This window comes from Sphaeroforma arctica (assembly GCF_001186125.1).
Source record: "Sphaeroforma arctica JP610 unplaced genomic scaffold supercont1.520, whole genome shotgun sequence".
In the NCBI taxonomy this organism is placed as follows: Eukaryota; class Ichthyosporea; order Ichthyophonida; genus Sphaeroforma; species Sphaeroforma arctica.
In genome coordinates this window covers 46,676-61,737 of record NW_014040038.1, presented here as the reverse complement: position 1 = coordinate 61,737, position 15,062 = coordinate 46,676, and the positions used below count along the sequence as shown (strand labels likewise).

Below are 15,062 nucleotides of genomic sequence, written 5' to 3'. Positions count from 1 at the left end.
ATGTTATTGCTCTGGTTGTAAAGTATCACTGCCAGCACCCCTTATTGTTATTGCTCTGGTTGCAAAGTATCACCACCAGCACCCCTTAATGTTATTGCTCAGGTTGCAAAGTATCACCACCAGCACCCCTTAATGTTATTGCTCAGGTTGCAAAGTATCACCACCAGCACCCCTTAATGTTATTGCTCTGGTTGCAAAGTATCACACCCAGCACCCCTTATTGTTATTGCTCTGGTTGCAAGGTATCGGTCAACAAGTAGAGGGTGTGACCCCACTGTGCACGGAACACTTTGATTGTTCGATGGCATGATCTAATTCCTATCGGCGTTGGATGCTCGGTGACCGAGTAAATGTATTCGACACACACATAGACTGTGTTTGTTCTTGATATATAACTGTACTCAAACACCCAATAAGCTGTGCTTATGCTCAATATATAGTTCATGAACGTGTATCTGTCATATATTGTGTCTGCCTCACCATAGATCAGCGGACTGTCTCTACGGTGTATCTGTATTCAACACACAAACACGCACCCACACCCATATATTATATGTACATGTATATGTATGTATATATATATATATATATATATATATGTATGTCTCTGTCTCTGTCTCTGTCTCTGTCTCTGTGTGTGTGTATCCGTGGTTGTGCTCCATATACTGTTCCTGCATTCGGCACCCGCACAAGCTAACCTTACCCTATCTCCCATCGCAGATCATTGAACTGGCACAACAAGCGGAGCGTATTACCCAGTTATCCGCTGCGATGGAGAAGCTAAAAATAGCCGCCAGCTCCGGAAGCTCCATGAATGAAGAATTCCTTCAGGTCAACAAAGACCTCGAACAAGCCCACAGCGACCTACACACAATCAAGAAGCGCGAAGCCGAGTACGTGTACACCATAGGCAGGCTCAGCGAGAAACAGGACAAATTCAAGGCAGACAAGCACGCAGCCGACGAGAGCCTGCGGCAGTTGGTGGAGAGGCACCAGAAGGAGATGGCCGAGGCCAGACGAGAGATGGACGCCCAGGTGTCCGATCTCACACAGACACTCAGGTGCGTTGGGGGGGGGGGGGCAGGACACTATTGTATGATATTCAAGGACTCTATTGTATGATATTCAAGGATTCTATTGTATGATATTCAAGGACACTATTATATGATATGTTTAGGTCGTTTGTGAGTATGTATACGAGCGCAATGGATCCATTTACGGGTACTTAGGACAAAATGAACGTATACACGAAGAGTGAGGAACAAAAAAAGTTATTATGTATATATATACGGACAAATTGGGCTCATTTATGGTTAGCTATGAGCCTAACCGGTCCACCCACTGACTACGTGTTCGGTGGATTGTTTGTGTGTGCCGCAATTGGGTCTGTCCGTTGAGTAGTGCATGCGCTCAGGCGGGTCGAATGGCTATGACCAAAAATAGATCTGTACCTTGACTCATGGTGTGTTAATATATGTATTCGTATTTAAAGACGATTTTCAATATTATGTAATATATTTTGATAGTGATAGAGGTTATATATATTCATTTATGTATATTCGTATATAAATATAATTCTTAATATACTGTATGTTTATTGTTAAAGTTGAATTTCTATGAGCACAGTAAGGTTAATTCGTTGATGAAGTGCAAGCGCAGTATTAGAGCTGGTAGGTATATTTGTGTGATTGTTTCACTATCATGATTGTGTAAAGTCGGATGTATCCGGCTCACACATGTATAAATGTATGTATGCATATGCGTATACATGTACGTAAGCATATTTGTATATATGTATATAAGCATGTATGTATATATGTATGTGTATTCATGTATATATGTATGTATGTATGTATGTATGTATGTATGTATGTATGTACGTACGTATATACGTATATACGTATATACGAATGTATTTATAGTCCATGTAAGTATGTGTAGTATATGTACATGCATGTATATACTTTTAGATAGAGTGACCGCGCGAGAAAACTCCACACAGAGATGTCATTGTACTTGAAGCCTTCGCGCTTGTTTCATATCTATGGGCAAGATCTCCGACTAGTCCTATCTCTAAATACTGGGTGCGAGTTCTAAGAGAGCATACAAGTCAATATATTTAGTGTTTATGTTGATACATACAAACAACTATAGCAGATGTATAAATGTAGGTATGTATGTGGGACTGTTTCTTTCTTTATCTTAATCAAATATAGCAGATATATAAATGTAGGTATGTATGTGTGTCTGTTTCTTTCTTATTTTAATCAACTAAAGCAGATATATAAATGTAGGTATGTATGTGTGTCTGTTTCTTTCTTCTTTAATCAGCACAGCCAAATTGTGTACAGTTAGATGTGTGTGGTTCAAGCAAATTCGCTTCCGACACTCCTTGTAGGGGCATCAATGATACCAAAGAGAAAGAGAAGGCAGAGGTCATACGTTTGAAAGACAAAGAGCTGAATGAAATCACAAGACTACGAACCGACGCCATAAACAATCAGCAAAAGGAAATAGACGCTTTGGCAGCGGAACATACAGCCGCTGTGAAGGCCAAGGAGAAACTGGTAACTATAGCAACACATTAAGTGTATTATTAGTAGGTAGTACCTATATCGTCTGCGGAAAATGTATTTGCTATCTGGACTACGGGTATGCACACGGATAGGTACAGTACTGTAGTCAGGCCAAGGAGAAATTGGTAACTATACCAGCCGACCTGGTGCATTGCTAGTAGGTGGTACGTATAGTCTGGAGTACGACGGTTCATATTGAGTGCACATATTATACCACGTAACAAACTTGACAATACGTACACGGAGTGTGGAAAACGTACTTCGCATCTTGAGCATATTTGATGCCGCGATAACAAGTACGTAAGCTAACCGGTGAACGAGTTTTTGTTTGTCAAAAAGCGACTGCAGTCTTATAACGCAAAATTTGGGTGTATACTTTGCAAATGCAGTGTATATCTAATTATTTATATATATAAACATATATATATCGTATGTATGTATGTATGTATATGTATGTATATGCATATGTATATGTATATGTATATATATATATATATATGTGTGTGTGTGTTTGTGTGTGTGCGTATATATATATATATATATATTTATATGAGCTACCGCGTAGTGAGTCATACGCCTACCCTCTCCTCCGACTGGTCGGGGGGAGGGCTCAATAGTAAAAAGTATTTTTGAAAAATGGTTTACCTTTATAATATTAGGTTGCATCAGTCGTTCTTCGATTGCTTTTTTTTTGTCATGGCTAAAGATTACTAGCAGTGTACTGACAAAACTACACGTGTATATACACATATAGGCAAAAGACCTATCACGAAGCAGAGATCGCAGCATGGCCCTGGAGAAGGAGGTCTTTGCCCATGTGTCTACAAACACAGGTAAGCATATGGTTCATATCCGCAAATTACCTTCGATATGTACACTTTAATGTATATATACAAATATGGTCCTTATACATAACTTAATTATGTACGTGTGTATCATGATGTTAATATAAACATGCATATAAATATATGTGCGTCTAATGGGTTATTTTCGTATGTATGAGTAGGTCTATGTTGAATGTTGAGTTCGTATATGTGTGTGCGAGTGCACAAATGAGTTAGACTGAGTGGCTGTTGGTATATGTCAAATAAATGTCGAATGATAGTTTTATTTATGTATGTTTTATTTATGCATTTCATGTACGTATGTATTTATTTATATTATATATATATATATATATATGTGTGTGTGTGTGTGTATGTGTGTGTGTATGTATATATGTATATATATATGTATATATATATATATGTTTAGATATATATATATATATGTGTGTGTGTGTGTGTGTGTGTATGTGTATGTATATATATAATATATATATATATATATATATATAGTATTTATTATATTGTATATATATATAATATATATATATATATATATATAAAGATATGAACGAAACACACAAAGACATGAACAAAAACAGAAACAAGAGTCATGAATGAGGGATTGAGATCATTTGTACACACATACGCAGCTTTTCCCCCCGCAATATATATATATATATATATTTAAATATATACATATATGTGTATATATATGTATATATATTTGTATATATATATATATATATATATATGTATATATATGTAGGTATGTATGTATATATGTATGTATGTATGTATGCTCTGCCGTTCGTCTCCTCACAGATTAGATTTCTATTGTGCGATCATTTTGTTTTATACATTAACTTACTGCGTATGGAAATACCCCATATTGCGCCTTCCCGCATATAAAGGCATCGGTAGTCTCGCACGGTGTTTCATCTCGATCCAAACTTTGCCTAAACGCTCACTCTACGATTCTTCATGTGGACAGATCTCAACAATAGACTCATGCAAGTCACAGAGCGAATGGACGATGCGAAACAACGGATTGAAGAGTTGGAGTTGGTAGCAAGTGCTGGGGCGGGGAAAAAGAAAAACATGTTTGGCTTGTAGCCTGCAGAATTGTGTTTCTAAAATATTAAATAAACACACGCGATGGAGGGATGTATACTTGAAATCGCGTGTAAATTCTTATGAATAGAAACAATTGGTTTTTCTCCTATGTTCTTGAGCTTTTTGAGTTCTAGGCATGAACTTGTTACCAGAACTTTGACGTACACTGCGTATACGTCAAAATCGATATCGATCTACTTAGTAGTAGACAGGAGAGCAGCGGTGCTGACACGGTAATAACTTCTAAAGTTCTACCTGAAGAACTCATGGGTTGCTGGTATTGGCTGAGGGCTTATGCATCATATGATCGCTGAAGGACCGAGCACCTCAAAATCACAGAGGTTTAAAGAAAACATACTCAAACACTATAAGAAAATACAATACATCTCGACAATTTGAGAGTTGAGGACTTGAGTCTTGAGGTACATTGATGCTTGAACCTTGACCACCAATCGGATTATCAAATCTAGCTTCTTACTCGCATTTACCCATGGAGTTAATTCCTGTGACGTAATAGTTAGTTCAGGACTCTCTCTCTCCTAGATTATACATATGGAACCTCTGAACCAGTGAACCTGACTCCTGGTGACCTGGCCCCTGGAGCCAAATCAATTTTTGTTTTGTATGTTTTTCTTTTCTTTTACATAGTGAGCCTGGGCCCTGGGGTGTCGGCCGTCGGGTGTCCTATATGGCTATTTGGTTTTTTTACGTTGTAACAATTATTCGATCTGTATGCTATCAGCTATGTATATGTAAATAGGCTAAATTTAAATAAATAAAAATATTGTATTGGTATTATTTATGGTAAACCCCAGTCGGAGGCGGGCCTTTGGGGTTGGGGTTTGAGCCCTGCCCCCATGAGGCCTGGCTGTCTGGGCCTGGGGCCGGTCCTGTTTTTTTTAAATTTTAATCAACCCGTAATATAAATATAATTTCGAATATCTATCGTGGTTCCTTGACTAATAATATATAATACGTCCAATATAAATTAATATATTATTAGAATAGGCGAATTGAGTGGACAGTTTTTAGTTTTATTTATATATTTGGTAATTTACTCTCTCTCTCTCTCTATCGAACCCTCCAAATGAGTCCAAACTCCATGAGGACTGAGGTCTCAGAGACTCAGTCTCAGCCTTGAGGTCTGAGGCTCCCGCTCTGACGGTCTGACCTCGCTCACTCTGATATCTCTCTCACACCTGTTTACTCTCAGGGGTCTCAGACTCTCTTCCCAGGGCCCAGAGCGGCAGTGTCCCAGTCCCCCAGAGGCCCAACTGGCCAACATCCCAGAGGACTTCAGGAGTCCGGAGTCCCACTAAAGTGACTAATATGATGAGTTTCTGACTCAGTGATTCTCTCTCAAGTCTCGGTCTCTCAGTCAGTCAGAGTCAGCCTCCACAGACTCACAGAGTCCACAGAGTAGAGAGTGACTCTCAGAGACTCAGACTGACAGACATCTATGATCTCTGATCAGTGATAAGGGATAACTGATATGAGATATCAGATATCTACATATTAATTTCTTACTCTCTGTCTCTCTCTTTCTCAGTCTCTCTGTAAGTCTGTGAGTCTGTGATGACTCTGTGACTCTCTATTTTTCTCTCAATTTGTAGATATATATATTTTTTACTAAAAATAGTAATATGTATGTCCTACACTGTACATATTTTAGAAAAAAAGTCCTTGGGTTGTATACACTTTTTTTTAAAGAAAAATGCTTTTTCTCATCATGACTATTGTTGACGACAACTTGTTTTTATTTACAAGTTTGTATTTTTTATTGAAAGTATGTAATTACATATGTACTGTTGTTTTTTGATGAAAGACTGAAAGAACCCCCTGTAGGGCCCGTCCCCCGCCTCCCCCCCCCCCGCCGATTTTTTTAACACGTAATATTATAAGTAAATTTGAGCTCTCGAGTCTGTATTTGTTACTAAAATTAGTCTAAACGAGAGTATTTATTTGTACGAGAGTGAATACAGTAATATTTTATTTATTTTTTAAAATAATAGCCTGTAAGCCGAAAGCTCGCCAGTCACCACTGATTTGCGCGATGACGATGAAATTTATATAGAAATTACAGGACATGACCAAATATGAACATTTTTATGTGCGTCACCGTCGGCTTCAGACCAGAGTTGGTTGACTTGTGATTCTCTATATGCTGTGATCGTTGGGTTATGTTGGTATAAATATGTAGTAATATAATTATTGAGAACTCCTACAAGCAAGCAAAGTGCATATATAAGCAACCGACCTAATTTGGTAGAATATTCAACAACAAAAGTTACTGCAACACAGCGACAAATAGCCATAGTAATAGGAATTTATATCAGATACGATGAAGTTCAGCTTAAGTTTGTGCGCAACGATACTAGTGGGTACTGCCACTGCTATCACGCTCACATGTGAAGAATCAATTGATGCTGCGTTATGCACAAGTCGTGAGCGACTAGTGCCTGATCGTTCGTGCTGCAAATATAACGATGGCTGCCCAGGCATCCCCAAGTGCACTGCGGGGTACTGTTGTGAGGAGAATAGCGACACCACAGCCACTATCGCATATATGTCACCTGTACCTGTTGCAGGCAGTGGGGGTTATTATGAGCCTGTATCCCAGACTATCACTTGCGCTGTGAAGGAATGGGAAGGTGGATTTACTTGTTCAGTAGACAAAGTCTTGGATGACGACAAAGAATGTTGCAGATACCAAGGAAACTGTGGGAACCTGTCTAAATGTGAACGCGACTACTGTTGTGTGGATTCAGGCACTCTACCTCAACCATCCCCCGCTGCATCTAGCACACCTCGGCCCCCATCGTATGAGACCGAGTGTGGTGCGTCGGATGCTTATATCACCTGTGATACCGGTTACAGTCTAGAAAGTGACATAGAGTGTTGTGCTCAAAAGGGTCTATGTGGCTCAATGAAGTACTGCAGCAAGTCACAATGTTGCACGAAGAATGTCGCTACCTCTCCTGAACCGACTATCCCGCCTGCGGCTGGAGATGCTTGCTCGTGTGCTGGACCTGTCATCAATGAATTCTGTTACAGTTCTCTTTCCGAGGCATTGAGCAAGGCAAGCGAAGGTGACACTCTTTACTTCGGTGGTGACCATACTGTGTCCAGTCCGATACAATTTGAAACCGAAACGTTGAATTTCGTTGGTATTCAGTGTAACGGTCAGATGGCCAAGCTAATCGGAAACTTCAATGAGGTTAATGGCGGTATACTAGAGCCTCGCAACCCTAGTAACCACGATATTGTTGTCAAGGATCTTGAGGTGACTGGTGCCAGCGGCAGTTCGGCTGCTTTCCTTAAGGGCTTGGGATCTGAGACGGATGCTGGAAGCCAGGGGATCAAACTTGTACTCAACAACGTGTATGTGCACGATATGTCCGGTCAGAGATTGGGTGTAGGAATTTTTATCGGTGTGTCTAAGGGTCTTGTCATTGATGAAGATTGTCGCTTCGAGAACATCATTATGTCCACCGAGGAAGAAAACATGTACGCGGGTGGTGCGGCTGTGTCCGTTATCTACCTGTCTTCTAATTATGAGATCAGCATTGGTGGTACCTTTAAGAACTGTGAGTCATGGTACCCTAAAGCCTCACTCCACAGTGGTGGTGGTGCCGTGTACCTGGACTACATGGAGGGTGATGTTGTATTCACTGCACTGTTCGAGGGTAACCAGGCAAATCAGGGAGGAGCCGTGCACGTCCAGGGTGTTCTTGGAGAGATGCTTGTCAAGGGTGTGTACATAAACAACAAGGCTGTTGACGATGGCTACGGTAGTCGTTCTGGTGCATTCCGAGTCCTCAAGATCTTTGGATCCGGTAAGCTGATCATCAGTGCCACGTTCACTGACAATACCGCACAGGGCCGTGGTGGTGTAATTGCCACCAACATACATCTTTCGGGGTCTCAGGTGATCTTCATGGACGCTGTGTTCCAAAATAACGTTGCTTCTACCGTCGGTGGTGTGTGGAGTTTCTGGTCTAGTACCACTATCGGTGGCTCGATTATTTTCGAGGATACCTGCGAGTTCAACGGTAACCAGGCTATCCAAAACTCGGGTTCCAGTATTTACGATATTGCTGGCTCTGACGACAGTTCTATGATGTCCGAGGATGAATGGACTGGAGAACGAGTTGTTGTCGCTTAAATTTTAGTAAGTTCAGATTACAAGAAAACAAAGACCTTCCAATATAACTTTACAACATAATAAACTATTTATGCATTAATCCGTAAACATATCTGATGGCCTTAATTTTGCCTTGATAGACAACAAACCTGTAAATATGTTTGATTGTTAATTTGTCCATTGACTGAACTTAATAAAAGACAGAAAGTGCCTGATTTAGTCGACTTGCCTCATATCACTTTCTGCTAAAGCGGAGCGGAGAAGCAATGTACTGGCGATAGTTGTTGTCGCAAAAAAAAATAACTACAGAATTCAGATTCACAAGGCGATCATTTCAATCGCAATATGCAACCCTACATCACATGATCACACGTTTTTTTTTGCAATGTTATATGCATTTTGCGTCCTCTATATTCGAACAGCTAAGCACCACCATGGCATACTCTGAAAATGATCGCAAGTTGTTGTTAGTGCTTTAACTATGATATGCTTGTCGATTCCCTCACACTTTCCCATTTGCGGTATCAAACACGCGCTCGATGGGCAAAATCCTGGACACGGGCAACGTTCATACTTGTATTGTGCGACAGAAACATCAGTAGTGAGCTCATGAACCCGCGTGACATAGTCTTCTATCGTATAAGGTGCGAAGTATTTGGATTTCCAACTGTATATTGTCTCTGTGTTCAAGCACTACTAGTAGATGCACCGGCTTAGAATTTCTTGGTCCATTGACCCTGTATACTTATTCTGAACACAAATATTTTTATTATCCAAGCATCGTCTGTAACGAAAGCTACATTCTCACCATGAAGTACCGAGGTAAACCCCTTCTACAAAGTGTTCTCGACAGGTGGATAATATGAAAAGAACAGCAAATTTTAAGGCGCTCGTGCAAAACTTCTCGTACATAATTATCAAGTTTTTGAACACAAGCCCTAGGTTAATGCAAATCTTGTTTATATTTTGCTAAGATTGTACTTCCACCTACTATTCACATAAATCTATGATGACAAAGCATCAAACTATTCCAGAAAAGTAACCGAAAGTATTAAATCAAATTGCACAGAGAAAAATATACTCCATAGCTTGTGCCCCATACACGATTGATAAATAGTTGAATGCTTCGAGCGACAGCCAAATAAATTACGCAAAAATAACACGAGGATGAAGAAACCCAACTTAACTTAAGGTGATCATATTGTCCACTATATTAATACAGACCTGCACTATAAGTCGTAATAAATTTGACAACCAGGAGCATGCACCAAAACGTACTAGACTTAGGCCAAGAATTACTTGTTTAGCAAGCAATCGGTTTATTAAACTTCCTACTGATTGATACGGGCGCTTAACGCAAACCTCCTGTACGAATGTTCTGCTTACCCTTGTTGTTCTTGGCAACAGGGATAGTGTTCTTGATTCCCTGTGTAGAGTAAAATAACAATAGAAGTAAGAACAATGTACGTCTATATACAAGTGGTATACAGAGCTTCCACCTATTAAAAGCTTGTTGGCGATATGACATCAGAATTTGGGTATGGTTAAATCAGAAATTCATACTCTTCCTATCAAGAAGTAAAGTATCACATGCAATACGGCCGAGCTCATCGTATATGGATTTAAAGAAGTAAATAAATACACCTTATAATAACAAAACACTTTAGATTCACGAACTACAAAGTGAAAAGTAGTCGGAAACCTAAGCAATTATAAAACCGGAACATTGCACAAGTCAAAATATGGATACAGACGTACTCGGTTGGTCTTCTTGGCAACCTTGGCAGCCTGAATCTTGTCCTTCTTTTCCTTGGAGATATGGTCACGACGAGCCTTGCGGATCTGAATGAACGTGATGACACAAATTACGGATAAGAAAATGGCTGGAAAGAGAGAGAAGGAAACTCGACCAATAGTATAAGATACAAATAAAAGTAGTAGGTAGACACAGATATACAAACATATAGAAAGCCACATACACTACAAAAACAAAGTCAGTGAAGCGCAGCTAGCATCAGCATTTGGTTATGGTTAAATCAGGAATTCATACTCTTCCTATCAAGAAGTAAAAGATCACTTGCTGCTACGCTTCTGACTTATCTAAAATTGAACTGCATATACCCTCCTATCGCAACGTATACACATATACATACCAACTTGAAAATCCGGGCATATACGCTCTCTGACACTATGATCACAAAAAAGACTGTACAACATAACAACATACACAATCGGGCAGAAATTACAGAACAAGTTCAGTCACACAATGCAATCCATACATCGGCCTCAACAAACATGTCGACACACTCAGCAACCGTGTCCATAGCATTTTTACTTGTAACACATACCTCGCTTGTCTCGTTACGCTTGGCCATTAGAGCCTCACGCGTCAGTCCTCCGATGGCACGATCACTCTTGACAGCCTTGCGAGTCTTCTTGCGGGACTTCTCGTCCATTTGGGTTCCCTGGTACAGATTATTGTTATAATACGGACACATTAGGAGGAGTTAGTACACCACAATATAATACATATGACTCATAGAGTTAACTGCAAACCCTACGAGCTACAAGTTAGGTTGCTGGTACGGGACCATCAAGATGACAGTGGCTTCCCAACTGGCGAGACGTGCAGCGACAGATTAAACAGAAACAACAGCCGATACGTAACAGCCAACAATACTTTACTGATATACCACAACCTAACCCGGAATCAATCGACGTAAATAGTACCGTTTAAACTCAATACATACCAACACACTAATTATCGAGAGAGAGGTTCAGAGGAAAGAAGAAGGACTCATAGATGTTGAGGTGGCTGTTGAGCTAAATTTAATAGGCCACCCACTCGCCACTATAGCATTTGTCATCATTACATCTCTCTCGATGACACGAAGTACTGACACGCATTACTCCAGTAGACTAAGCTTGGATGCAGAACCTTGCACACAAATACAGTCTGCAAACGTCGTAGCGATCATTGTTAGCAGCCCGCTTCCTTATTCCACGAGCTCTACTTCAAACCTACATACAAACATACATATCTACATTTATATATACATACATTAATAGATACATACGTCGTTCATACATGAACCGTGGGCTTCACCATGTACCCACAACCGCAACTTCTACGCTTACCTTCTTAGCTTTACGGCGGAAAAGAACAGTCCAACTGATCTTACGGGGGTTTTTGCGCTGCATGAACAACGACGAGCACTTGTTGTTGATAAAGTTGTAGACGCGGCCGTCAAGACGCACATAGCGCTTGCCCTTGCCGGGGTAGATTTTCGCCCCGGAGAATACACACGTTTCCGTCCTGGTAAAACAAAGTGTAGGGATCGTTAAGCACACACATGTGGGACATATGTATATGGTAATGAATTTATACGTTAACGAATTTCGCTCGCGTACGATATACAGTATTTACGAACCACTCATCTCTTATAAACACGAACTGCACATCCACAAACTAAGAATTTGGCTCGTAATATCTGTACAGATGCGCTTTCTTGAGAACAGCTCCGTATGGCAATGTGAATAAGTAATTGCCACATACCCTGTAGAAGCATATGCTATTGTGCGCTTATTCTTTCAGAGTTGCATCTATGCACGTCTATTTAGTTATTTCATGCATGCTGATTCCCCTGTATGCAAATCTACAGGTACAAATCCCCGTGTATATGAACCAACATGAAGTTGTAGACACAGAGTAGCTGTAAAAATTGATACTCGTTATCCTACGCCATTCATAGACACCGCTATGACTAGATGCTACAAGGGATGGTAGATGGGTTGCTCAGAGGAAAGAAGAAGGACTCATAGATGTTGAGGTGGCTGTTGAGCTTAATTTAATAGGCCACCCACTCGCCACTATAGCTTTCGTCATCATTTGCAACCATCACCGTCCATATGATCATAGATATACATACATACACACATACATAATACATATGTACATATATATACATATATATATGCGAACATGTATATATACAAACACATATATATATATATATATATATATATACATAAAGCATACACATATATACATGTACATATATACATGCACATGTATACAACATACACATGTATACATGTATCGCATATAAACATATATATATATACATGTACATATTCATGCATATACATATATACGTGTACGTATACATATTTATACATTTATATACATACATACGTATACATGCTTATTTGTATATACATATTTACGTATATATGTCTATATGTATATACATATTTACGTATATATGTGTGTGTTTGTGTGTGTATCCTGACTACATTCTTGGTGTTAGGTATATGTGTATGGGCAAATCGTGTGTATTACGTTAGAGATATATCTACATGCATGTTGTGTTCTCGATGTTTCGTATGTGCATGATAGTGTAAATGTGAAGATTCTCGCGAATACAGGCACTTCTTCCGCACATCCATCTCTAACTGAGATATGCTGATATCTACCCGTCGTTTTAGCACTCAGCCATACATATATGCCTATATATTCTCAGTCAGGTATACATAAATGAGCTGCACTCATATAAAATTGATGATATATGATGAAATTTTGTTCTCATCTGCATTCCTGTTTTTCCTCTTTTGCGTAATGTAATCGAGTACTTGGACGTAAATCGTCTACGTTTCTTGTGGATTATGATGTGCATGTGTAGGCTACTATCAGCACCATGCCGACACACTCGGTCAGATAGGTGGCGTCCATAGGTGTGTATCCGTATGCTTGTTTTTGGTTTTCCGTACACTCTTACTTACTTCATGTTGAAGGTCTAAAGGAAACTAAACCAAAAAGGATATGCTTATTGCAACGTGCCCCTGTTTTGTTTCTTTAGTTTGTTCATATTGCACAGCCACCACACTCTCGCTCCATCTGGTTGGTGTGATTTGCTGAGTGTTCCTGGTCCACATGTATTTTGGCGTCGAATTTCAAAAATATATTGAGGATCATTGGAAATATAGTACAGTTGTTAAGCATACCCCTATAGTGGACAATTAAGTACTTCAAATTTTAAACCCAGTTAGAACACGATAGATAAATCTGGGTTTGTTGGTAAACCCGTTTAGGTTTTTGACCTGAGGTTCAAGCGAATTCAATTTTGTTTTAAAGTTGTTTTTTGTAGCCTACTTATTTTATTTTTAGAATTGCTTTTTTTTTTTTTAAAGAGAAAATAAATTATGTACATATTTTTAACAATCACTTCATGAATGCTATCCTCAAACCGTTTCTCGTCAAAACTTATAAATCGAATAAATATACGTTTAGGTTCGGCTGTTATTTCAAATGCGGTCCTTTGAATGCTCATAGGTGCAGCTTTTGGGTTTAAACATTTAAGTGTGTACCATATTAAACGATTCGAACCAGTCCTATAAAAGAACTTGGGTAGGCTCTTCTGATCACTTTATAACCGTTATAACGTTTTAAAATTGATTAAATATGCGTTTACGTTCAACTTCTATTCCGTACACCCGTAACGTTATGAGCTTAGCACATTCTTTTTTTAAGTCTGTGGCTTGGGCTTTTTTTTTATTAAAAATCTAAGAGAATATTTTTATTTACGTGTAATTTTAGTTGAACGACACCGAAATATTAGAACCGTTCTAGCCTCGGAGCTCCGAACATACACCCGTGTGTAGCGAGATCAATTATTTATATGATAGGGCCCAAGCGGGCATGCCACATGATAATACAAACGATAAACGTAAACGTTATTTGTATTTTTCAAATATTATACGTTTAAACGCAAAAGATTGGTGTTCGCTTCATCACAACAATAAAAACAACAATGAAAGAAGAAATATACGTTTAAACGCAAAAGGTTGGTGTTCCCATTCATTTTTCTATTAATGGATCATCATTGGTCCTCCAGAGAATTCGGGAACACAAAAAGGCAAAAGCTGGTGGCCCCCCACACTCAACAGACCCCCCAGAGCCAACACTCAGCACTGCAGTTGTCCGAAAAGTGAAGCCAATTCCTAACGCCCCATTGGACCAACTACAGACGCAAGTCACAACCACCAAAAAAAAAGTAAACAAATCTCTAAAAAAGTATATTTATATTTATTTTTGAAGATAAGACCGACGATGAGGCTTTATTATTGTTGAAAACATGTATTCGATGCAGTTATAAGGATACTTTATACAGTTGCAATAGATATCAGTAACATACTTCAATATCAGCAAAATGACGGATAATCCATATGTTTTTGAGTGTGCTTGGGAGGTGGCCAACAAAGGTACGGAAGTCATACTCTCTACCTCATCGATCGATATATATATACATATACATATACATTTACAAATAAATATACATCATACATATACATATACATATACATGTACATATAAATATCCATATACGTATACATAATATATAT

The 15,062-nt window shown here is 39.1% G+C and overlaps 3 protein-coding genes across 4 annotated transcripts in view; 2 read left to right on the top strand and 1 right to left on the bottom strand.

The window, feature by feature from the left end:
* SARC_06929 (hypothetical protein) overlaps positions 1 to 4,596 on the top strand; it is a gene marked incomplete at its 5' end in the record, with an annotated part of 6,559 nt that extends 1,963 nt beyond the window's left edge. The window contains 4 exons of the mRNA XM_014299155.1: positions 721 to 1,061; positions 2,399 to 2,567; positions 3,331 to 3,409; positions 4,395 to 4,596. Of these exons, the coding sequence (XP_014154630.1) occupies positions 721 to 1,061; positions 2,399 to 2,567; positions 3,331 to 3,409; positions 4,395 to 4,516 (711 nt within the window). The remainder of the gene's footprint in view (positions 1 to 720; positions 1,062 to 2,398; positions 2,568 to 3,330; positions 3,410 to 4,394) is intronic.
* Positions 4,597 to 6,753: 2,157 nt separating this feature from the next.
* On the top strand, positions 6,754 to 8,754 carry SARC_06928 (hypothetical protein). Its single transcript, XM_014299154.1, has one exon. The coding sequence runs from the start codon at positions 6,858 to 6,860 to the stop codon at positions 8,679 to 8,681; it is 1,824 nt and encodes a 607-aa protein (XP_014154629.1). The 5' UTR covers positions 6,754 to 6,857; the 3' UTR covers positions 8,682 to 8,754.
* Positions 8,755 to 9,927: 1,173 nt separating this feature from the next.
* On the bottom strand, positions 9,928 to 13,577 carry SARC_06927. Of its 2 annotated transcripts, none has more exons than XM_014299153.1 (5): positions 13,443 to 13,577; positions 11,799 to 11,976; positions 11,009 to 11,125; positions 10,419 to 10,502; positions 9,928 to 10,086 (listed from the first exon to the last, which is right to left on the bottom strand). In XM_014299153.1, the coding sequence occupies exons 1-5, from the start codon at positions 13,445 to 13,447 to the stop codon at positions 10,012 to 10,014; spliced, it is 459 nt and encodes a 152-aa protein (XP_014154628.1). In that variant the 5' UTR covers positions 13,448 to 13,577; the 3' UTR covers positions 9,928 to 10,011. The 2 variants fall into 2 exon arrangements, with proteins under 2 accessions (XP_014154628.1, XP_014154627.1); XM_014299152.1 differs by lacking the exon at positions 13,443 to 13,577 and adding an exon at positions 12,217 to 12,624.
* Between the last annotated feature and the right edge of the window lie 1,485 nt (positions 13,578 to 15,062).